The sequence below is a fragment of the Sinocyclocheilus rhinocerous genome, unplaced genomic scaffold (assembly GCF_001515625.1).
Source record: "Sinocyclocheilus rhinocerous isolate Xijiao unplaced genomic scaffold, SAMN03320098_v1.1 scaffold574, whole genome shotgun sequence".
Taxonomy (NCBI): domain Eukaryota; kingdom Metazoa; phylum Chordata; class Actinopteri; order Cypriniformes; family Cyprinidae; genus Sinocyclocheilus; species Sinocyclocheilus rhinocerous.
This window is the reverse complement of record NW_015659919.1, coordinates 631,953-656,015: the sequence shown is the minus strand read 5'-3', so window position 1 is coordinate 656,015 and position 24,063 is coordinate 631,953. Positions and strand designations below refer to the sequence as shown.

The 24,063-nt window shown below is 35.9% G+C and overlaps 1 protein-coding gene across 1 annotated transcript in view; it reads right to left on the bottom strand.

Moving 5' to 3' along the window:
- Positions 1 to 24,063, bottom strand: part of LOC107724361 (alpha-catulin-like) — a 68,310-nt gene that overhangs the window by 13,734 nt on the left and 30,513 nt on the right. Inside the window, exons 2-7 of the mRNA XM_016533267.1 lie at positions 16,523 to 16,712; positions 10,163 to 10,350; positions 8,386 to 8,505; positions 5,556 to 5,645; positions 4,056 to 4,226; positions 2,862 to 3,062 (exon numbers count right to left, since the gene is read on the bottom strand). Coding sequence (XP_016388753.1) covers positions 2,862 to 3,062; positions 4,056 to 4,226; positions 5,556 to 5,645; positions 8,386 to 8,505; positions 10,163 to 10,350; positions 16,523 to 16,712 — 960 coding nt within the window. The remainder of the gene's footprint in view (positions 1 to 2,861; positions 3,063 to 4,055; positions 4,227 to 5,555; positions 5,646 to 8,385; positions 8,506 to 10,162; positions 10,351 to 16,522; positions 16,713 to 24,063) is intronic.

Sequence of the window (24,063 nt, the reverse complement as noted above, 5' to 3'; positions counted from 1 at the left end):
CAACACAAACACGCCACAGAAGCCGTGTGAATGTTTGAAGTGCTCTCATCTTCCGTGCTTTACTCTGAGACAGCACACTGGGACTTAAACAGTCATTGCACTTCAGTGAACACATTCCAAATGTTTCTGTCACTGAAATGGTGGACAGGTAAAGTGGGGAACAACCCAGATATTACCATGTAAAAACAACGCTGTCTCTAAATAAGTTTTGGCTGATGACAGCAGAGACATATGCATAGTCGTAAACACTCGTAGAAAGAAGAAATGCAGTGCTTGAGGGAGGAAAATTCATGCCCATGGTCTGTTCATTGACAGACGCACTTAAAAATGTCAAGAGCTTGTTTAAATGGACAGTTCCAACCCGATCGGCTGGTTTTATGGAGTCCATGAGTGATGGTACACAGGTTCTTTTCATTTGGATCAAAGTCATGTTACAAAGGTGACAGGTTGATACACTGAGTGCTCTTGAGGATGAACAAATCACTAGATTTGAAGTTTGGATTTGTCTAAAAAGTAACAAGCAGAAGTGTATATTTCACTTTGTGTTCTGTATTTATTACTTTTTGGAGAACAGGAATTATGATCATAACGTCATTTTAAAAGACTGTTTCAAATTTCCACACTAAGCTATTATTTTGGTTAACCCCTTTCAGATAAATCCTTCCCTAAATAGCATGGAAAACAAAACCAATTGTCACTTTAGATGTTGGTCTCTCTCTTCCTGTCTAAGTGGGCGATTCTTGGGCAGAATCAGCTGCAACGAGGACCACACATCAAACATCTGGCTTCATGAGACTAATGAAAACTGGAAAACTGTTTAATTGGAGGCAGGCTTTACGTCCTCAAAAACTACATATGGGAAAACAATCAAATGTATAGAAATACAACAAATAAATATAAAGAACTCTGGGACCTAACAATCTGTAAATTATTTTTTTTATAAAGAAACAGTGACACTGACACAAGTAGATAAAGATTCAAAGGTGTTCTACTGGAGTGTGTAATTACCTGCAGAAATGGCTAAATGTAATCATACACTACTGTTCAAAAATTTGGGGTCAGCAATTTTTTTAATTTGACCAAAAGCGAAGTGAAATCTTATAGAAGATTTATATTTCAAAGAAATGCTGTTTTCTATTCTATAACTTTCTATTCATGAAACACTCCAAGATGTATGACTGTTTCCACAAAAATATTGAGCAATACAGCTGAAAATTGATAATGATAAGAAATGTTTCTTGAGCAGCAAATCAGCATATTAAAATGATTTCTGAAGGATCATGTGACACTAAAGACTCGAGAAAAGGCTGATGAAAATTCAGCTTTACCATCAAAGGAATAAATTTAAAATTAATAAAAAATTATTAAAACTGTTATTTTAAATTATAATAATATTCACAATATTACTGTTTTTACTCTGTTTTTATTAAATAAATGCCTTGCCTTGTTCAGCATAAAAGACAAAAAAAATCTTACAGATGCCACATTTTTGAATGTATTGTATCTGCATTACCTGCCAGTTCTCTAGATATTGCATTGACCTTTGAAAATCCAGATGATCAAGTGTCTGAAACATTTTCAAAGGTCCCATACATTTTAACCAATACATTTCCATTACCTTTTTAGTTAGTTGTGATTACTGACATTTTAAAAATCATTCAAATTCAGACCAATTCCACTATGTATCATTCAACTCAAAAATGTGGTTGCAAATCAGACTGTGGCTTTTTACTACATACCTAAGTGCAATTTCTAGCCTACAGAATAGATTAGCAAATAACTAGCAAATCTTATATTAATAGAAATTCCAGGAGTTTTCCTTGACTTTAAAGATTTCATTTATGTCCATGACTTTTCTAGGCCAGGAAAATAATCATTTTAAATTCCTTAGTATTTAGGTTTTTCATGATTGTAGGACCCCTGCATTTCATACAGTTTAGGCTACTATTCATATTCACCATGTGTTCTCTTGTGAGATCACAGTACTAGTAATGCTGAGGTCAGGGTTTTGATTCCCAGGAAACACATTTAAAGCACCGGAAGTCACGTCGGACAAATGCATAAGAATAAAAAGATGTTGACATTTTCCTATATATGTAAAGTGAAAAAAAGTATTTTAAAAAAAAACTGCAGTGACTCAATCGTTTTCCTTGAACAGGGTTTTTCTTTCACAAGCCATTCAGTGTATAGCAATGAATACCATGTCAGTTTATATCAACCTTCAAATTAATGCTCCTATTAAACCATTAGAGAGTGCATGCATTTTTTAAATCATATTTTTCAGGTATTTTCTTTCTGTGTGACTTTTTCTTTAATTTCATCCCTCTATGGTTTAAAGACATCAGAAGGTTTAGAGTCAACTCTAGCTATGCACAAAGTCCTTATAAAACAGTATCACACACAGAACAAATCATGTGAGTATCAATAAAGGTTGTCTGAAAAGTATGCTGCTGCGCAATAAAAGAAATCATGGCAAAATGACAGCAATTGAATAGCTTATTCAAGAAACCAAAGGCAGGAAGCAGGAAAGAATAAACACCTATAGATCTGCACCGTAAGGCTTATTTTTCCCAATGTATGAGGCACAGTGAGGGTGTGAGGTTCATGGGCAGTTACTCCACTGGAGGACAGACATGCAGAACATCCTTCACACACTGTACAACAAAGACGTGAAGGACAGATATACAAGCCAAGTTAAACATTTGTGTTAAGATATGAATAAGAGAGCAAGTTAAGGACACAAAATCAATCTGGGATGCAGTTTGGAGTTTTCCTCCTGCTGTTACCATCAAGTGAGACTCAAGTCAAACGGTGAATGATTGGTCGGTGCAGTCCCCAATGTGTGTATGTGTCCCTCTTACCACGTGTCTCCATGTGCTGATGAGCTGTTTGGTCTCCTGACGTGTGATCTGGCAGAGCTGTATGATTGTCTCTCTCTGCTCATGGCTGGTGTAGGCAGAGTCTGTAAAGTCTTCGGTTTTCTCCACCAGAGCTTCCAGCTGAGCTGCCACAGCCTCACAGGACACACAGTACAGAGAGTCTCTCAGACCCTCCACTTTAACCTGAAACACACATACAAGCATCTGGTGAGAGACTGATTCATGATATACCATTTATTGGCTAATGTCTGCATTTTTTATATTTTATTGGATATTTATTTGTTTTTCAACCCATCCATAACATTAAAATATTTATCACTACTTTGTAGGGCACATTAATGGGTGAAGTGTGTCTCAATCTCAGTAGCACCAAAAATAATTTGTATTCAGAAGTTCCTGGTTGGTAAGATTTTGTAATGTTTTTAAGAGAAGTCTCTCAAGCCTACCAATGCTGCATTTATTTGATCAAATATACAGTAATATTGTGAAGTATTATTACAATTCCAAGTAACTGTTTTCTATTGTAATATATTTTAGGGCTGCAAAGCGATTAATTGCGATTAATCGATTCAAAATAGAAGTTTGTGTTTACATACTATATGTGTGTGTACTGTGTATATTTATTATGTATATATAAATACGAACACATATGTATATATATATTTTAAAATATTTGTATGTATATTTATATTTGTATATAATTTATATTATATATAAATATAAATATTTTATATATAAATCTAACATATTTTTCCTTAATATATACATGTATGTGTGTGTATTTATATATTTACATCATAAATATACACAGTACACACACATATAGTATGTAAACAAAACATTTTTTTTTAACAGTTTTGCCTGATTCATATTTTTGTGGAAACATTGAAATATTTTTTTAGGATTCTTTGATGAACAGAAACATAAAAAGAACAGAATTTCTTTTGTAAAATTATGCATGTATTTACTCTTACAATTGATCAATTTAATGTGCCTGTGCTGAAAAAGTATCAATTTCTTTCTTTCTTTCTTAAAAAAAAAAGACCCCAAACCTTTGAACTGTAGCATATATTCTTTTTGACTGGTTGAACAATACTTTTTTTTAAAAGAAGTCTTTGAAAGAGAAACTTTATCCATTGAGACATCCATCTAAGAGCCCTTGGCCTACACCTGCACCTTAAAGTCTTTAATCCCAGCGTAGATGCTGACAGGAAGTGCTTTGGCCTCCCCACCGCTCCTCGTGTCAGTCACAATCTCAATGACTTGCTCCAGGGCCAGACGCATACGCTGGAAGACTGCTTCTTTGTTGATCCGTGCCGACTCGCAGTCTGGATGTCTCAGACAAGTCTGAGAGGCAAAGAGGAACAAAAATTCTCTTCAAAATGCAGAGGAACAACAAAAGTGTGGCTGCAAAATTTGACATCTAAACAGGATGCTATTACATTTTTAGAGTAAGGAAAGGAAAACACCCTTTTTAGAGGAATGAACAAGCTCAATTATGGAAAAGACCTTTATGAAAAATTATCGTTCGTGGTATCAGATGGTAATATCATGGTACTTTAATAGCCAACAGACAACCATGGTGCTGTGTGAAAACTATATAGCATACCATACTCCAAGCATATTCGCTAACATGGTACTAAAATTATGATATTACCGTAGTAAAAACCATGGCACATGTACAAAGCAGTACAACAATAACATTGTACTTTTTCATAAGTAAGACCTAATATTGGGCAGATCTTGGACTCCCAGATAAATCTGTTTATAAAATATTATTAATAAAATATTATTTGAGTACAATTCAGGTGAACATACATAATGACTCTCATTCAATAATAACTGTGTACACGTTTTCTTACTTATGCATGCAGGAAAAGTTCTCGTGCAAAATTTCAATATATAATTATTATATAATTTCATATATATAATAAGAATATAATATATACAATATATAATTTCATATATACATAACTTTTATATATAAATATTTTATTATTTTATTTGATCAAACATTCAATAAAAACAGTAATATTGTGAAATATTATTACAATATAAAATACGTTTTCTATTTTTATACATTTTAAAACTGTAATATTATTCCTGTGATGGCAAAGCTGAATTTTCAGCGTCATTACTCCAGTATTCAGTATTCTAATAGGCTGATTTGCTGCTCAAGAAACATTTATTATCAATGTTGAAAACAGTTGTGCTGCCTAATACTTTTGTGATACTATGATACTTTTTTCAAGACTCTTTTATTTATTTGAAACAGAAATATTTTGTAACATTATAAATGTCTTTACTGTCACTTTTGATCTATTTAATCCATCTTTGCAAAACAAAATCTTACTGACCCCAAACTTCTGAACAGAGGTAAAGTATTATAAATATAGATATAGATATGTAAAGTATTATATAGATAATCAAATATTGTTATATATAATGTGATCATAATCATATTCAAAATGATAATATATGTCAAAATATATGGCCACCACGAATGATTTGCTCATTTGTTTAACTTATTCCTAAATTTGTATCTTAAAATGAAACTTTGTTGACACCTCATTATTTCTGCATGATACCATTCACACTCAGGTTTTTCCGCACAAATACATGCGTTGATATTAACATGTTTTAGACAGCAGATGGTACTCTCTTCCACAATCCTACCTTAGAGGCTGTGAGGAGCATCATGGTGCATTTCTCCAGCACAGCACGTGCGGCGGCCATCCGAGCTCTTTTCTTTTCATCCTTCAGATCCTGAGGAAAACAAGAATCCACAAGACAAATATGAGAAAACATGCAATGCCTCGAGTGCTTTCAAGTGTTCTGAAATCTCGGCTTAGGTTTAACCTCATAATTTGCTTGCAACAGACAAGGCTGGAATTACACTGTGTTATCAATTTATTTCCACAAAGTGCTTATGAAACACATCTAACTGAATCATAATAAAACTAATGTTTCTAACAAATCAAGTGCACTTGACTTGAATCTTAACCATCTGACGCAGGCTGTCAGGAGATCTACAGAACTGAATTCATTCATTCGAAGTGTTCATTTTTCAAGGTCTTGCCTAGAATGAAGGGTCACAGTTTGGTCCTTGGTAGAGATAGCACTGACATAATGCCTTCCACCGACACGGAGCGAGCTGGAATATAACTCAATAGAGCTGCGCTCACTCGTGAGGCATTAAGGATTTTTGACAGACAGACTGTGTGTGTGCATGACGGAGAGAATGAGAAGAACCTGATCTCTCTCACCCCGGCTGGGAGCCATGAATCACAAAAGGAGAAGTGATTATCTATTATGTTCTTCTGAATAAAACTGAAAAGATGGAGGCCGCAGATTGGCAGGAAAGCTCTGCAGAGATAGGAACGTGATGTGTTTGTGAAATATTATCAAACACATACAGAAGCTTCCTTTTTGAAATGAGACAGCCTTTCCTATCAGTTCTCGGTGTCATTCATATTCATATTACTACTTTCCTAATCATGATGGGACTCCGGAGGAGGCCTTGGGAGGAGAACCGGCCATGCACTGCAAGAAAATCAGTTGAAACCAGTTTCTGATGGGGCTGGTTTAATATGGTTTCATGTGGTGATCGAGCAATCGTGAAGGCCAATATTGAGCCACAATGAACGCGATAGTGTTAGCACACTTTTGGATCCCAATGTAAACCAGTACTACACTGGCCATAACCCACTCTACTATATAGATCAGGGATTTTCAACATTTTTGATACCAAGAACCCTCCAAAAATTGGGATAACCTTGCAAGAGACAAGAAAAAAATTGTAAGTGTAATATAAAGACAATACGTTGTTTGCAAAATAAAATAATTGGCCTTTATATTGTTTAATTATTATTGTAATTATTATTTATATTGTCATTTCACTAAAGTATAACATTTACATTTACATTTAGTAATTTTGCAGACGCTTTTATCCAAAGCGACTTACAATTGGGGAATACAAAGCGATTCTTCTTAAAGAGGCAAACAGACACAGGAAGTGCTTGTAATACCAAGTTTCAGGCATTGTTCAAATAAGTACAAGCTAGAAAGGAAAGGAATAAATAAAGAGAAAGACAACTTTTTTTTTTTTTTGTATAAAGTATGCTAGTATAAAGTATACTATTTACTAAAATATTATCTGAAAAATATTTGTTGTATTAAATTGACTGCATCTACTTTCTACCGAGTGTTAGCATATTGTGGCATATAAATCTGAAGAGAAATATTTTAAATTCAATTAAAATGTATTTGTATAAATGTATAGTATACAAGCATAAACTACATTGCCTTGAAGAAGAAATTAACACTTCTAAACATTTTTAAAAATATTTGTACAAAAAAAAAAAGAAATCCATAAAACAATAGGATTTGATTTGTTTTAATTTATTACTTAAAATCTATGACTGTCCATACAATTAAATTAAAATGAAGTTCCTTCAAATTAATAATAAAGCGATTAATGAAGATTTAAAAATGTATTTGTATAAATGTATAGTATACAAGCATAAACTACATTGCCTTGAAGAAGAAATTAACACTTCTAAACATTTCTAAAAATATTTGTACAAAAAAAAAAGAAATCCATAAAACAATAGGATTTGATTTGTTTTAATTTATTACTTAAACTCTATGACTGTCCATACAATTAAATTAAAATGAAGTTCTTTCAAATTAATAATAAAGCGATTAATGAAGATTTCCAGTCTTCAAAAAACAGAATAAGTGGCCCTTAACAAAGAACGCATTTTTCCATTCCATTGTTTTTCTTCGCAAGCATGCAGTTTTTGACCATTGCCCGCTTGCATCTTTTGCAGCATCTTGCATTTGACACAGTTTTAGCCCACGATGATTCTTTGTGAAATGCCCCCTAAAACAGTAAAACCTTTCTTTTTCAGGCAAATTTTCAGCAGATCCATTAGCAGCCCCATGCGGACCCCAGTTTAAAATCTCTTGCTCTATATCAACATCAGCATCAGCTTTTGACAAACCCATATCTAATCTCAACCCAGCAGCAAAACCAACTTGACCATATGCAGGTATGATGGGGTTTTTTTCCAACAGAGCATTGATAATGAAAAAAATTCTAGCATAAATTTATAAACACAGTACAATTCCCTGATCTTGCTTATGTTTTTGCATTGCAAACACATCCTGATACGAGTCTTAAAATTGTGAATTCCTGTTAATAAGCACCACTAGCATCTGCTCTGCACTACGGTCGAGTGTATCTTACCCCAAAGGTTTTTATCAGTGGGGTTTGAGAGCTGCTGATTGAAAATGCAGTGTGCAGCACAGTTCAGTTCTTATAACTAAAATCCCTCCATTATCTTCCCCTTCTCCCCTCATCCGATGTGTAAATCTACACCAGCTATACACATCTGCCATAGGAAGTGTCCTTATCAGTGTTTGATTATCTGTAAAGTGAAGTGAGGGAACGATGGAGGGTGAGCAGGGGGGTGTGTGTGTATGTGTGTGTGAGGTCACTTACATTCTGTCGGTCTCCTGTGAGATGGGCAAACTCTACCATCTCGTTCCCAAATTGGCTGAAGATTTGGACAAATTCCTGAAAAGTGCTGACTCTCTCCAGCTGCTCCAGGGTAACCAGCACCTGCACACATACATAAAACCCACGTTTTTCTCAGCTCCAGCCCTGAGAGAAAAAAATGTACTGCATAAAGGTTGCTTTCATAATGTGTTTTATTTAGAAATGAGCTTTATATCTCACATGTCTGTCCTAAGAAATAAAAATAGACTCAACTGAGACAACTGCTGTTATACAGTAAGAGCATAGAGGCACTGTGGCAAATCTGAGCATGGAGTGTGAAGCTGTTGAGATCGCTTCCAAAAATCTTTCCATTACTAAGAGGCTTAATAAAGAAGAATTTTGCTCCAATTAATCTCAGTGTGTACAGAAAACAATTGAGATATTACATCAGATTTATTGTGATTGTACTTTCTCATGGCTATATGATCAATACATAAAAAAATTTCCAACAATTTTTGTCTTATTTCTTTATTTTCTGAAATGAGAACGTGTCATACCTAGCTCATGTTGCTCATGTCATACCTAGCTCAAAAACACCATAAAATGCCCCTTATTTGATTTTTAATTCTTAAATAATTATTTTTTATTATTTTAAAATGATAAAATACGCAAAAATTGTTTATACATATACATACATCATATATATATATTATTATTATTATTATTATTATAACATTTCTTTTATACATACATTTTTTTATTGCAGTTGTCCAACAAAAAAGTTTATTCGTACTGTATAATGACAGCAGACCCTTCTCAGCCGTTCCAGCAACGGACGCAACCCGGAAAACTATCGGCATGGATTTTGCTGATAACGATAGTTCCAGCAAAAAACTATCGGTGCCGATTAATCGGCAAAACCGATACATCGGTCGACCTCTGATATATACATACATATATGTATATATATATATATACATGATTATTATTATTACATTTTCTGATAATTATTATTATTATAAAAATAAATTAAACTTTTTTTTTTTGTTGGACAACTGCAACATACAGACATACTTTTAAGTATTACAATAGCTACAACAGTTGCAACAATTCCATAACATAGTAGTTTTAACATGGAAAAGTTTCTTAAACAAGAAAAATACTCTTCAATTCTTAAACCCCATACCATGTTTAAGTTACATATTAGTAGTGGTCATACATGTTGAATCACACTGCAGAAACTGTGCTTAAAGAGCAAAGCGTGAGTATGTGTAGGAAAGAAAACTCTTATATGTACCAATAGGCTCAGCAGAAGCAGTCCGAGACACTCGCATGGGAGAAAATTGATAAGGGAAGCCTCTATTTGAGGTTAGCTAGCTAAGAGTGGGCGTTATCAGGCATGGTCAGGACAAATTCAATTGTGTTTCTCTCTAATGGAGAGCTGTTCTGCTGCCTGGCCATCCAAACATCACTAACTGGACATGATTAGCTCCAGATCTGAGAGCACAAACAGGCGCACACACATAGACAGTGTTCACTTCCTCATCTCACCGACATGGATGCTAAGACAGGCCTCCTACTTTATCCTGTGCCACGTCTCTTCACTTATCTCCAAAGCAGAAGGACTCTAAATATGTGGCCATGCAGCGATAGCATCTGAGAGCAACCACTAGCCTGTGTGTGCGCCTGTGTACTCTTGTACTTGACAGGAAAAGATGAGAGTTCTGAGTGCTTGTAAAGGCCAGTGCACAAGTACTTGGACCCAGCAGACAATACGTACTTTGTTGCGAGAGCTTATGATCTGTTTGATAACGATGCAGTCTGCAAGCACCAGGACTTTGGTAACAGAGGAGAGCAGCATGCGAGCAGCTTTCACCATGCCAGTCCTGTCACTAAACACCGTGCTGCGCCCATCACCCTCACACTGCTCCAGACTGGACACATCCGTCAGCTGAGCTATGGCAGTGCCTGCAGAGGAAAAACAGCAGAATGTAAGAAAAGTGCACACACACACACATACACAAACAAGCTTAGAGGCAATAACAAGATATTGTTGCTAAAGTGTTCAAACCGCTAATTACACTTCATGCCGCAAATCATGTGGATTGTTAAGAGGTGTGCTATTATATCTCTAAGTGATCAGACTTAAGATTTCAGATAAAATCCTTAAGTGAACCACAACTAAAGAATATTATATATTCTCTATTATATTATAGACTTGAGGGTGGGCTTTACTGACTTGAGCAAGTAAACAACCATAAAAAAACCACCCAGGGGCCCGTTCTTCGTACGTCGCTAACTCAGTTAGCTGGATTTGATTGTTGACGATTTGGCATGATCTTGGATTGTTTGGTTCTTGGAAGCTCATCCTGGTTATCTCGGATGTAATAAGCGACGTACGAAGAACGGGCCCCAGGTCTTGTAAGTAACTACAAAAAAAAACACTAAGAAACCCTCAAAATGCTTTAACAACCACATAATATATATATATATATATATATATTACACACAAACAACTGTTCAAATGGGGTTGGTAAGAAATGTTCATGGTTTTGGTATCTTTGCATTTGTTTGATCAAAAAAATTAAACAGTAATATTGTGAAATATTATTACTATTTCAAATAACTGTTTTCCTTTGTAATATACTTTCAAATGTAATTTATTCCTGTGATGGATAAGTTGAATTTTCAGCAGTCATTTCTCCAGTCTTCGTCATCACATGATCCTTTAAAATCTCTAAATCATTCTAATATGCTGATTTGCTACTCAAAAAAACATTTCTTATTATTATCAATGCTGAATATTTATTTTTATGATTCTTTGATGAATAGAAAGTTCAAAGTTATAATTACTATACTAACCCAAACCATAAAAACTATAAATGTTTTTGAATTAAAAACAAAAACAAATGATGAAGCATTTTTTCCTTTTGATAGCATCCAGAAAATCAGGTTCGGTCAGATTTAGCCAACTTCTTGGGACATTTTTTTTATTCATCCCCAAAATATAGCTAGAATAGGCCACAAAAAGTATTCGGACACTTTTGGGACACTTTCAAATTTATGAATGTCATTGAGGCAACTCTATATAAATCCTCACTAGCACTGAAACTGCTCTGTGAGAAACGCTTCAGGTCATGGAAAACAAATACACATACATAACATGTCTTCTCCCTTAAAAACAAACACTTATAGATGAACCAACAAGCATTCATAAAACTGCCACTGCTCTGAAACAAAAATAAGTTCAATACGTTTCACAGCACATTAAGTCACACACCATTTGATTATTTACAAAGCAATCCATCACTCCGGGTGGTCACTTTTTAAAACATCAATAAACATCTCACTTTCCTCAGTGGGCGTCTACTAGCACACAACCCTGTCTAGACACAAATACTATATGCTGGCTTATTTTTGGGCAGGGTGGCACGGCTGGCGTGTCATGTCCCAGTTGGAACGTGCTGAAAGGACGCTTGATGAGTGCAGTTCCCTGCCTCGTGCCTCAATAAAGCAGTATTATTCTGAGAGACGGAAAGACTGACACATTCAAAAGTGCAAGGAGAAAGAGGCTGAGAAATACAGACAGATGTTTTAGACATAGAAATGAGAGTAATTTCTGAAGGGAAACAGCTCTGTTCCATGTTCAATGACACATTTGTCCATCTGAAGACACCGTCCTGATTGCATCCGACAGCTTTTCTTTCTTAAATCTCAAAGTGGTTTTAACAATCAAGGTGCCTTGTGCAGAACGCTGCATTGTGGGCCAAATTACTTTGCCAGTTTGTGCACACCTATCCATAGTCATCTGACTGGGCACAATGCCCACATTTCCTGCTTTGTTGGTTTTCGTCTCGTTTAGCAGCGGCCATACTGAAACATTCTTGTTTCTGGAGGGGATTGTTTGCTGCCTCTGTGTCTTTCCTGAGCTTTGAAGCGGCGTCTTTGTGGAAGCTTATAGCCGAATCCCTTGAGCAGCACCAGAGACGTGGTGCAGTCCTTAGCGGCTGGCATTTTCAGCCAACTCTTTTCAGAGAGTTTCCTGCTTTAAAGAGACACGGCCTCAGGCATTGGGCTTGCATAGAGAGTGAAACATTGAGATCTCTGCAACGATGCCCTTTACAGACATCGTCTCAGCTTGCATCAGCTGCTTTTGAATGCACTTCATTAATTTAAAGTACTATAGTATCAAATCATTGCTCAAAAGCAGCTGTCTATCTGTCTATATAAGGCCGAGAGGTCCCTGAGAAGCAAGACAGAGAAAATAATGCATTCTCAGCAAAACTGCAACTAGAGTTCCCAAACTTCAGGTTATGAAAATGTTCAACTTTGTTTCAACAACAAATACTTTTATATCCCAGGAATTGATTTTTATTCAAACTAACAGATTTTTATTTCTTTTTGTTATATTAAGAACACATTAAAATGTCTTGATCATTTATTTTTGCTTTTCAAATGTCTTCTATGGATAGATTTTGTTTTGCCCTTGTTTCCGGCCCAGATGTTCAGTCTTAAAAATCCATCAGAAAAATATATTTTTAAAACTATAATCATTTAAAAGGGTGAAATACACATGAAGAATTTTGATATTTATTTTGTGAGAATTAATTATAGTAATTTTTACACAAATTAGTTAATTCATTTAGCTAAACTAATAAAAACTACTGAAGTTTGATTGTTGCTAACATTATCAAAGCAAGCCTGAGAAAAATCAAGGTAAATATCATTTGGCAGATGAAAATAATATTTTTTATTGTGTGTCAATTCTAATGAAGCTGCAATTGAAAATCGCAATTAATCAATCGTTGAAATCGCATTTGGTCTCGTACTGTATCGCGTACCTTGTCAGTGTCGTGCGCTTTGCTTGGCCATTTGTTGTGATAAACAGGAAAGTGTGTTCAAGCGCCAGCAAAACAGTGTAAAGAAATACTCTTTGTGAGAAGCAGTCAATCAGCAGAAGTTAAAAGCAGCTTGTAAGTGTATTTATTTCTTGTCTCAGTGTTTAGCGCAGTTATCGTTGCTAGGAAACGCTTGTTTTGTTTACTATGTGGAGACCTGCTGAAAATGCGATTGGTCTCGTACTGTATCGCGTATCTTGTCAGTGTCGTGCGCTTTGCTTGGCCATTTGGTGTGATAAACAGGAAAGTGTGTCCAGCTGAACTCAATTTGAGTTTTGTTAAACTAATTAAAAAGAAGCTTAGTTTACCACGGAAGCGGTCGCGGCTGCGGTCGTGTGAAGACCGAAGAGTGTAAAGACCATTGACTCTACCGTTCGACTCCATTCTTTCTTTTATTTTCTTAAATGTGTGTATATATATAGTATTTATAGAGTTTTAGCTTTTAGTTTTAATTACTTTTTCTTATTTGTAAGTCGCTTTGGATAAAAGCGTCTGCTAAATGACTAAAAGTAAAGTAAAAAGTAAATTGTTTTCCAAATTCTAATCAAGCTGTAATTTTTTTCCAATTGTGCAAAAGTAAGAAAATATTATTTAATTGTATAAAATTAGAATACATAATGCTAGTTGTGATAACAAGACAAAGGAGTCGGCTGTTTTATTCCAAAAAAAAAAACAGATGAACAAATGACAGAAACAACTGCTGGAAATTGCTAATAAACAAAAGATTTATATGTAATGATATTTAATTTTATTTGTAAAAAACACACAGAGCCAAAAGGGCCCATAGTTGAAGAAACAACCACAATGAATTGTATGCAGTGCACTTTAAAGCCACACAGACTTGTACTCAAAACACATCCTCCACCATCCTTCCTGCAGCCGAGAAGATGAAAGCCAATCACAGCAATGTAATCTCTACATCATTCAAAAAACTCCTGGATTTAAAGACGTGCAGGCCACTGCGTCACATCTGTGGTTACACACAAAGTCACAGGTCATTTCTCAAATCAGGGCTTCCCCTTTTCAATGAAAGCTCTCTTTCATCTCCTTCAGACGATGTGCTCTCGTACCTCAGCTGAACTGGTTTAGTTATTCTATAAACAAAAAGATTTCACCACTCTATAACATCTGACTTATTCTCCTGAGACGAGTCTACATTACTTTTTCCCCACCTGCCTAAATGTGTTTTGGTCAAAACTTTTGCCCGTCACACATGGGCGGCCCGTGTAATAATCAGGAGGATTAAATGCGTGGGTGAGCGTTCAAACACTGTGGGGAGTCTGATAACTAACTTGAAGCCAGTCTAATTCCGGTGTTGTTGCGCTGGGAGGTATGGGAAGGGAGGTGGCAGAGACCACCAACTATCTGTATTTATAGATGCAGAACAGAGCTCCTGTTATTTCAGACCGGAGGGACAAATGTAAACCACAACACACTTTGAGTCTTTAAGATAGTCGCATTTGATTGACACAGCACTTGTTTTGCTACTAAATACACAGTCGTGCAAAACATTATTTGGACTCTAAGCCACACTTGAAAGTGTATTAATTCATGACATTACATGATAAAAAATCAGACTAAGTGGCATTTATTTCAAAGAAATGTATCAAAAAAAATAATAAAATAAAATAAATTTTTAGGTCTGACAATTAAGATATCTCTACACAATGAAAAATGTTTGAAAAAAATACTTTGAAACAGTTTTCACTCAGAAATTTCACAAATGAGTAAAAGTAACACGTTAAATTTAAAATTAAATTTTGAAGTAGAAAGACTGAAATAATATTTTCTCGTAAAAAACATTCCAATAATGTTTTATTAACAACTTTAAAAAAAAATGTTTTATAGTGCATTAATTCCCAGGGTACTAGTCTATTAAATAAGTTAATGCAGAAATAAATAATTCTCAATCATCTAGTTTTTATACAAAGCCTCATAGATGTCAACTCATATCAAATGTATTTATTTCATAACTGCAGCTGCTTGCCTTTGTAAACCTCTTTAAACCGTCAGAACCGATCAAATCTCTTTGTGCGCGTGTTGGTTATTCGAAGAGCAAGCACAGCAACACTTCATCACAAACGAGAGATATGGAAACGCACATTTGTGGGGTATTTTTAGGCAAACTCTTCAGAGACAGATGGGACATCAAGAGTTTAATAGAAGAGAAACTGCAGCACTCTCCCTTTCACAAACCTCAACAGATTCAGGCAAAAAAAAAGCTGATCTTGGATCCATGCATCTAAAAACAGCTGCATCCATACAGTATGGATGTGAAAACCCCATTTTAATCAAATTATAGGCTTTAAATATATTAAACTGTGCATATTCATTTAAACCATGCAGCTTATAATAAAACTTGATAGACTCACTTTTTATGGCATTTGGCAGTTGATTTTTCAATTGGCTACATCCCACATAATGACAAACTGATTTGGATTGACTGGAATTTAATTAGTCCAACACAGTTTTTATATGAAACATAAAAATCACATTAAGGTTTAAGCTTGCTCACAGGCTTCTTTCATGTCGTTTGTCTCCATTTTGAGGATTTTAAATTCATTATACACTACCGTACAAAAGTTTGAGGTCAGTAAATTTGTTAATAAGGATGCATTCAATTGATCAAAAGTGTCAGCAAAGACATTTATAATGTTACAAAAGATTTCATTGCAAATAATCCTGAAAAAAAAAACTATCACAGTTTCCACAAAAATATTAAACAGCAACATTTCTGAAGGATCGTGTGACACTTAAGATTTAAGTAATAGCTGCTGAAAATTGTAAAAACTTTTGAACAGTAGTGTATATAAATGAAATACTCATTTTTGTAGGCGGCATTTCAATGATTGAATATTATTATGATCTAATGTTTCTTGAAGTACCTCATATGTTGCATGTATGATATCATGTTTACTGTTATAAAGAAAAAATAAAAGAATCATTAGAAAATGCATTTACAACAGTTACATGTCTCTGAATTTCATTCCATTTTATTTATACTTCCTTAAATTCATTTTGAAATGCAATTCCTGTATGCTACATCAATTAAATTAAATTTGAAAGGAATTTCAAATCAATTTTGCATGGTGTACAACCCTGACAGGCAGTCCTGAGCTTGTTGACAAGTTCCACAATGTTTAACCCAGCTGTCCATTTCCTGCTCCTCGTTGCCTGGTAACTCTACCCATTAAAACTGCTTAAGTGTCATTGCTCTTCCAGTTGAGTAGTGTCAGACTAACCTGCTCTCCGGGCCTCAAAGCAAGCCAGTCCCATCTCGTCCTTCAAGTCTTCATTCTCTGCTGCAATGGCTTCACCCACGGCCACGAAGCGGCCAACTGCAACACTGACCGCCTGCCCCACTCTCTGGATGGCCCTTAAGGTCTTCTCCGTCTTCTTGAGCTTGTCTTTGTGATTGATCAGTGTGGTAATCTGGAAAGAGACAAACAAAGCAATGTTTAGCAAAATAATGTTTAATATATGGTACATATTTCAACACAAAAGAAAATAAGAAGTCTCTTATGCTCACCAAAGCTGCATTTATTTGATCAAAAATATGGTAATATTGTGAAATATAAATACAATTTAAAATAGGCCTAACTGTTTTCTATTTTAATATATTTCAAAAGTTTATTCCTGTGACGGCAAAGCAGAATTTTCAGTGGAAATTACCACAATTTGATCAATCTAATGTGTCCTTGTTGAAAAATTTCTTCAGGAAAAAAAACTGCTGACCCCAAACCTGTACAATGGAGAAAGAAGAGGATAACAAAGAGTACAAGAATGAAAGTGAGTATCCTCTTCATCAACATATGTATAATGTCACTTGCTCTCACACTTTCAGATACAAACACAGCTACAGTCTTCTGTCTGTGTCAGACTTGACTTCATCAATCATTTACTCGGAGCTCTTTACAATTTCCGCTCTCAAGAGCTGAAATCCCTCACCTCCTGCTGATGGGTAATGGCAGGTGGCCTGCTAAAGGAAACGTTTAATTGGAGTACAACAGCAGGGAGCATGGACAACACAAGTGCCTGAGAATAATAGACTAAAACAGGCCGCATGGAGCAAACAGGAGCCTACATGTGCTACTGCCAACCAGTCAACAACAATATGACAAGTATAAAAAAACCTTCACTGAAAAGAACCTTTTAGAAGAAGTATGCAAATGTCCTTCCCAATATTTCAAATGTTAGCTTAGAATTGCACATAATCAGCGACAGATTTCTCCTGCTCAGCACCGTACATTTCAGCATGGACAGTGAATGATGAATGAATCTCGTACGCTTCATATTTACATTCCTCACGAGCGAGTCATCTGGGGTTTGACGTTTGGCATCATCCATCTATCTTTTCTGAATTCACTTAAAGGGGCCATTTCCCAGCTAACAGGAAACTTTCTCAGTAATTTGGCAAGGTTCTCTCAAGAAATATTTAAGTCTTAAAGGTGCAGTAGCAAAAACAGCCCGTTTAATTCTTATGGTCAAAGATATAGATGAAAATAGTCATGAAATCTAACTTGCGACAAGAAATATTGACCACATATGAACTTCAGGGAAAGTAATAAAATAGTACACATGTAAAACTGTGGAGACTTCACACTGTTCATTTTGCTTTGTGCTGTTATAATTTGTCATTCTGAGGGAGTTCTTTGAATCATTCCCATGCAGTCTTAAGTTGACACCCACATACAGAAGGAGAGAGTGATAAATCGAGGGGGAGGTGTTTCTACGTCATGCTGTGGTCCAGCGCTCGCTCTGTGTCTGACACATCTCCCTGAAGATGGCTGTAATCAGACACTCGGGTGAGAGATAAAGGGCCCTGGTCCCTGCCTCACCGCTCCTCCGGCTACGAGCTGTCCTGCCAACAAAACGAGGGTCATCCATGAGTCATAGATGGAGAAAAATGAAACATTCCCTGAGGAGGGGAAAAAATCCAGTTGGAGGATAAGGGTGCGAGGGGGCTGTGGACAATGGAGGGTTGAATGGTTCAATGTTGACATTATGTCAACAGTTCTGGAAAAGCACCACGTATAATGTTTATTCAGAGTTCAAGATGCTTATCTCACAATCTTCGGCTCAGGCAGTATGATGGTATATGTTGTGCAATGGAAAGAAAAAAAGATACTACTGTACTGTTAATATCATGATATTATTAGTTGTGCAAAACAAAAAATTAATAAAACAAAAATGTACATACACTACAATTTAATAATTTGTGGTCGTTACATTTTTTTAATTTTATGCTGCATTTATTTGATAAAAAATAACAATAAAATCTATAATATTAAATACAATTTTGAAATTTTCTATTTTATTATAGTTTAAAATGTATTTTATTCATGTGATGGCAAAGCTAGATTTTCAGCATCATTACTGCAGTCATTAATGTCACATGATCCTTCTGAAATCATTCTAATATGCTGATTTGGTGCACAATAAACATTTCTTATTATTATCAATGTTAAAAACATTGTTTTTCAGGATTGTTTGATGAAAGAAAGTACAAAAGAACATTTGGTTACTGTCGCTTTTGATCAATTTAAAGGGGTGGTTGATTGAGATTTACATTTTTTAACGTTAGTTAGTGTGTAATGTTGCTGTTTGTGCATAAACAATATCTGCAAAGATACGACGCTGAAAGTTCAATGCAAACGGAGATATCGTCTTTTAAATTTCTTTCAGTTTAATGCCTACAAAAACAGCTCATAGGGACTACAATGAGTTACTTCCCAGGTTTGTGACATCACAAACACAGAAATTTACATAAACCCCGCCCCCGGGAACATGCAACAAAGGGGACGAGGCCATGTTGCGCTGCTTTAGAGAAGAAGAGTTGTTGCCATGCCGTCAAAACTAGGGGTGCACGGAAAAATCTATTAATATATGAATCGCGATTCTGTCTTCTAATGATTCTAATGGATTCACAAGTTTCAAAATCAATGTTCTAAAGCAGCGGTTCTTAATCCTGTTCCTCGCGTCCCCTGCTCTGCATCTCTCTCTCTCTCTCTCTCACCTGATCATCAGCTTGTCAGCTCCAATAAACTGTTCCATTATACACTATGTCAGACAGATATTTTTCACATAGCTATGAGAAGCGTTAAACATGGCGCACGCGGTTGAGCATGCGGTTAAGCATGCGGTTGCCGTGCTGCATTAAAGCTTTAATCAGGATAAAACCATATATTAAAAGCTCTCTCTCTCTCTCACCTGATCATCAGCTTGTCAGCTCCAATAAACTGTTCCATTATACACTATGTCAGACAGATATTTTTCACATAGCTATGAGAAGCGTTAAACATGGTGCATGCGGTTGAGCATGCGGTTGAGCATGCGGTTAAGCATGCGGTTGCCGTGCTGCATTAAAGCTTTAATCAGAATAAAACCATATATTAAAAGCTAACAGAAGCAGTAGCATTTACAAATAACAACGTATCTAAAAGTATGAGAAAAACAAACAAAAAACATACCATTAAGAACCGTGTGCTTGCACAGGTTCTGCGCGATCCTCTTCATTAATATCCTCTGTGTCTCATTCGGGCTAAAATTGATAAGCAATACTGACGACGTCATGGTTTACAATACAACCGGAGCACATGCTGCTGAGCTGAGGGGCGTGACGATTAGACGCGCACTGGCGGTTTAGCCAATCACAACACACTGGACCAGCTAACCAATCTGAGGAACCGTGTGCTTGCACAGGTTCTGCGCGATCCTCTTCATTAATATCCTCTGTGTCTCATTCGGGCTAAAATTGATAAGCAATACTGACGACGTCATGGTTTACAATACAACCGGAGCACATGCTGCTGAGCTGAGGGGCGTGACGTTTAGACGCGCACTGGCGGTTTAGCCAATCACAACACACTGGACCAGCTAACCAATCTGAGCCCATCGCATATTTCTGAGGGAGGGGCTTCATAAAAACAGGAACTCATCGGAGCGTTCAAAGGAGAAGGGAGAGAGCGGTGTAGAATAAAGGTAAATTATGTGAAAAATAATGCATTTTTTAAACTAAGCATTAACACGTTAGACTGCACCCCGTAAACAAGATCAAGCCTAGAAAAAAAACAGTCAACCACCCCTTTAATGCATCCTTGCTGAATAAAAATATTAATTTAATTTAAAAAATTCTTTCTGACCCAAAACTTTTTAACTATACAGCATATATATCACAATATAAAATCACTCATACCGCCTACATATTTGGTCATACCCTTAATTCTGCTGATGGAAATGTTGGCAGGCGACTGTAGTGCGAGTAAATGAGTGAGACAGTGTTTGAGTCAGTGTGTGAATGTGTGTGTGAATCCAGCATGGCCTCAGTCAGTAAAGGTAATGTTGTGGTAACACTCACATGTCCTTCAGCAGTGGCAGTGCTCCAGAGAGAGACACTGACCCAAGACCGGCTCCAGTCTTACTCACTGAAGTCGGACCACAGAAACATGAGAAAGGTCTTAAGATCTATGCACACAAACTGTTTAAAGTATTGGCACACGTGTCTCTGAGTGAGAAGCACAGGCTGAGTGAAAGTGAGAAAGCACCGTGTGTATTTTTATGTGTCAGAGGGAGAGGGTGGTGGCACTCATAACTTCCTGTTGCTGGATTAGCACATGGCCCACTCTGGCTATGTCAACAAAAAAAGAGGCTGCACAAAAAAAAAACATTGATTCAACACAGCAATCGCTTCTGTCTAAATGCCGCTGGTAGTGCAAAGCCCAGAGGGCTATATTTATCTTGTGCAAAGATAAAGCTCAAAACTCACGTGAAATACTTTTCTAGAAGAGAAGATTGAGTCTGGCCACTCCGACATAAAGCCCAGATCGGTGGAGTGTTGTAGTGATATTTGTCCTTCTGTAGATTTCTCCCATCTGCATATATGATCATGGAGCTCAACTAGAGTGACCATCATGGTCTTGGTAACCACTCTAACCAAGACCCTTTTCCATCAATTGCTCAGTTTGGCCAGGTCCCAGATAAGGGTATGAATACTTATGCAATGGCATCATTTAAGTTTTTTATTTTTAATAAATTATAATATAAATAAATAAATGTAATAAATGTTAAAAACCTGTTTTTTGCTTTACCATTATGGTGTATGGAGTGTAGATTGATGTGGGGAAAAAGGTAATTTAAAGCAGTTTAGCATAAGGCAGCAACTTAACAAAATGTGAAAAAAATGAAGGGGTATGAATATTTTCGCAAGGCACTGTATATTTCTCTAAGGGCCAGTATGTGACTACAGTTCAAGCTATTGAACAAAAGCTGGAAATGCCTGCATGAACCTCCCATGGTTCCTTTTAGATTTGGTTTGAAAGAGAAGGAAAAGTAAAGAGATGTCTCAAAATTAGGCTCTATATTGATTTGTAAGAGTGAGTGCTCACAAAAAAATATGTATTTTTTATGTCTGGGCTGTAATAAAAGAACAATATATTTGCCAGGCTAACTAATCGGTTGATATTATCTGCACTAGCTAATAACCATTCCCACATAGTCAATTAAAGTCTGAACTTGAGCATGGATGTAAAAAATGTCCAGTTTATTGATACTTTAAATAATCTTTATACATAAACTACCGGGCCTAGACTTTTAAGACTATTGGTGAAAATGCTTCTATTTTGCAGAACAAATCATATTATCTGCATGACTTGAGGGACCAGTTTTTTTTTTTTTTTTTTAAATACACAGACTTTAATTTTGTTCTCATGCACAAAATGCACTTATTTGATTTGTAACCTAGAAATAGTTCAGAAACTTACATTTTTCTTATTCATTGTATATCATAATGTTTCATTAATTTAAAAAAAAATTGAATTCCCTGTGGGCAGTGCTCTGACATATCACGCAGCAGAGTTTTAGGTCAACCCCGGTTCGAGCCTTGGCTTGAGGTCCTTTCCTGATCCCCTCTCCATTCGCCTCCTATCTCTACTCAACTGTCCTGTCCAATACAGGCTTAAAATGCCCCAAATTTCAGATTTCAAAAAACATATTTTTGTTTCTCAGATCTTGAGCCCCATTACATCAGCCATCATCCACATTGCTTTCTAGATATTGGCATTGCCAAGCCCATTTCCATAAACTATTACTGAGGAGACAAAAAAGCAGCACCATTATGAAAGGAGACATGAAAGACAATCAGAATGTATTTATATTGACATCAGATGCATATGACAGCTGTTCTCAAGCACCCTATACATCTATCACATTGCATTTCTTTACAGAGACAATTCCATTTTCTGTTGGATATTTACTAGCTAATGTTCCATATGCATCTTATCACCCTCATAGAACAAATCTCTCTGGAAAGACATCTTGAGCAAAACAAGATTTAGCTCCTATGAAAAGCATTCGTGTTGATAAGTACAGCAAGATGACTAAACCCTGAATGAAAAACAGCCCTGATAATTTACTCCACAACATGAATTGTAGGTATATGCCAAACAGTGGCAGATGGATTGTGGGCTCAACAAGCTTTGTATTAAATTACTTTTTGAAATACACAAAACAAACACAAAGTGCATTCAAAGTTCAATAACAGTGATTTTTAACATCCAGGGGGAACATAATTATGGATTATAATGACTTATACTGTCTTTTTACGCATAAAACCATGTCTGCATTTGTGATCGGAGAAATGACAAACAAGCGCTACTCTACACTGCTCAAAACTCGCGTTAGAATCATCAGTGGCGTACTTACGTACTTACAGTCTGTGAGTCAGAACAGTATTTCGGCATTGTAGTCTACTCTTCCAGGATCAGGAAACAGTCCTCCATAAAATGTGTTAGAACGAGCCGTTTTAGGAAGCGTGGTTGACTCTTAACTTTTATAAAGAATATCTCTTTGGATTTGAGACTTTAGTCTTTGCAACTTTACAGGTTGGATATTTACTAGCTAATGTTCCATATGCATCTTATCACCCTCATAGAACAAATCTCTCTGGAAAGACATCTTGAGCAAAACAAGATTTAGTTACTATGAAAAGCATTTGCGTGATAAGTACAGCAAGATGACTAAACCCTGAATGAAAAACAGCCCTGATAATTTACTGCACAACATGAATTGTAGGTATATGCCAAACAGTGGCAGATGGATTGTGGGCTCAACAAGCTTTATATTAAATTACTTTTTGGAATAGACAAAACAAACACAAAGTGCATTCAAAGTTCAATAACAGTGATTTTTAATAAAAATGTTTAAAGAAATCACATTTTTAACTGGTTCAGTCTCGCATGCCTGTTTGTGCCCATTCTAACTGCACTAAAATATGAATGACTGCCCTTGTAAGAAGTGGAGCTCAACCTAAATTTAAAGGTGATGAATACTGTTTGAATAAACGACTGAAATAGGATATCGCAATGGCATTACATGACACAATGTTATTGCACTTTGACACAAATTACGCAATTCTGCTGCCAAAAAAGCATTTCCCGGGAAAAACTAAATGCATTCCACTTTTATCACGGTCCATCAGAGTGAAAGATGAAAGAGATCCTTTTAATTTCAAGAGCTGTACCTGTGGAGAACGAAAAGCTCCATCACACTCTTTTTCAATCTCATGCTGGGTAAAAGGACAGAAAGAAGATAAAAGATGAAAGTGGTAAAAAAAAAGGATGATTTAAAAAAATTAAAGGGGTCATATGATGTTGCTAAAAAGAACATTATTTTGTGTATTTGGTGTAATGAAATGTGTTTATGCAGTTTAAAGTTAAAAAAACACATTATTTTCCACATACTGTACATTATTGTTTCTCCTCTATGCCCCGCCTTTCTGAAACGCGTC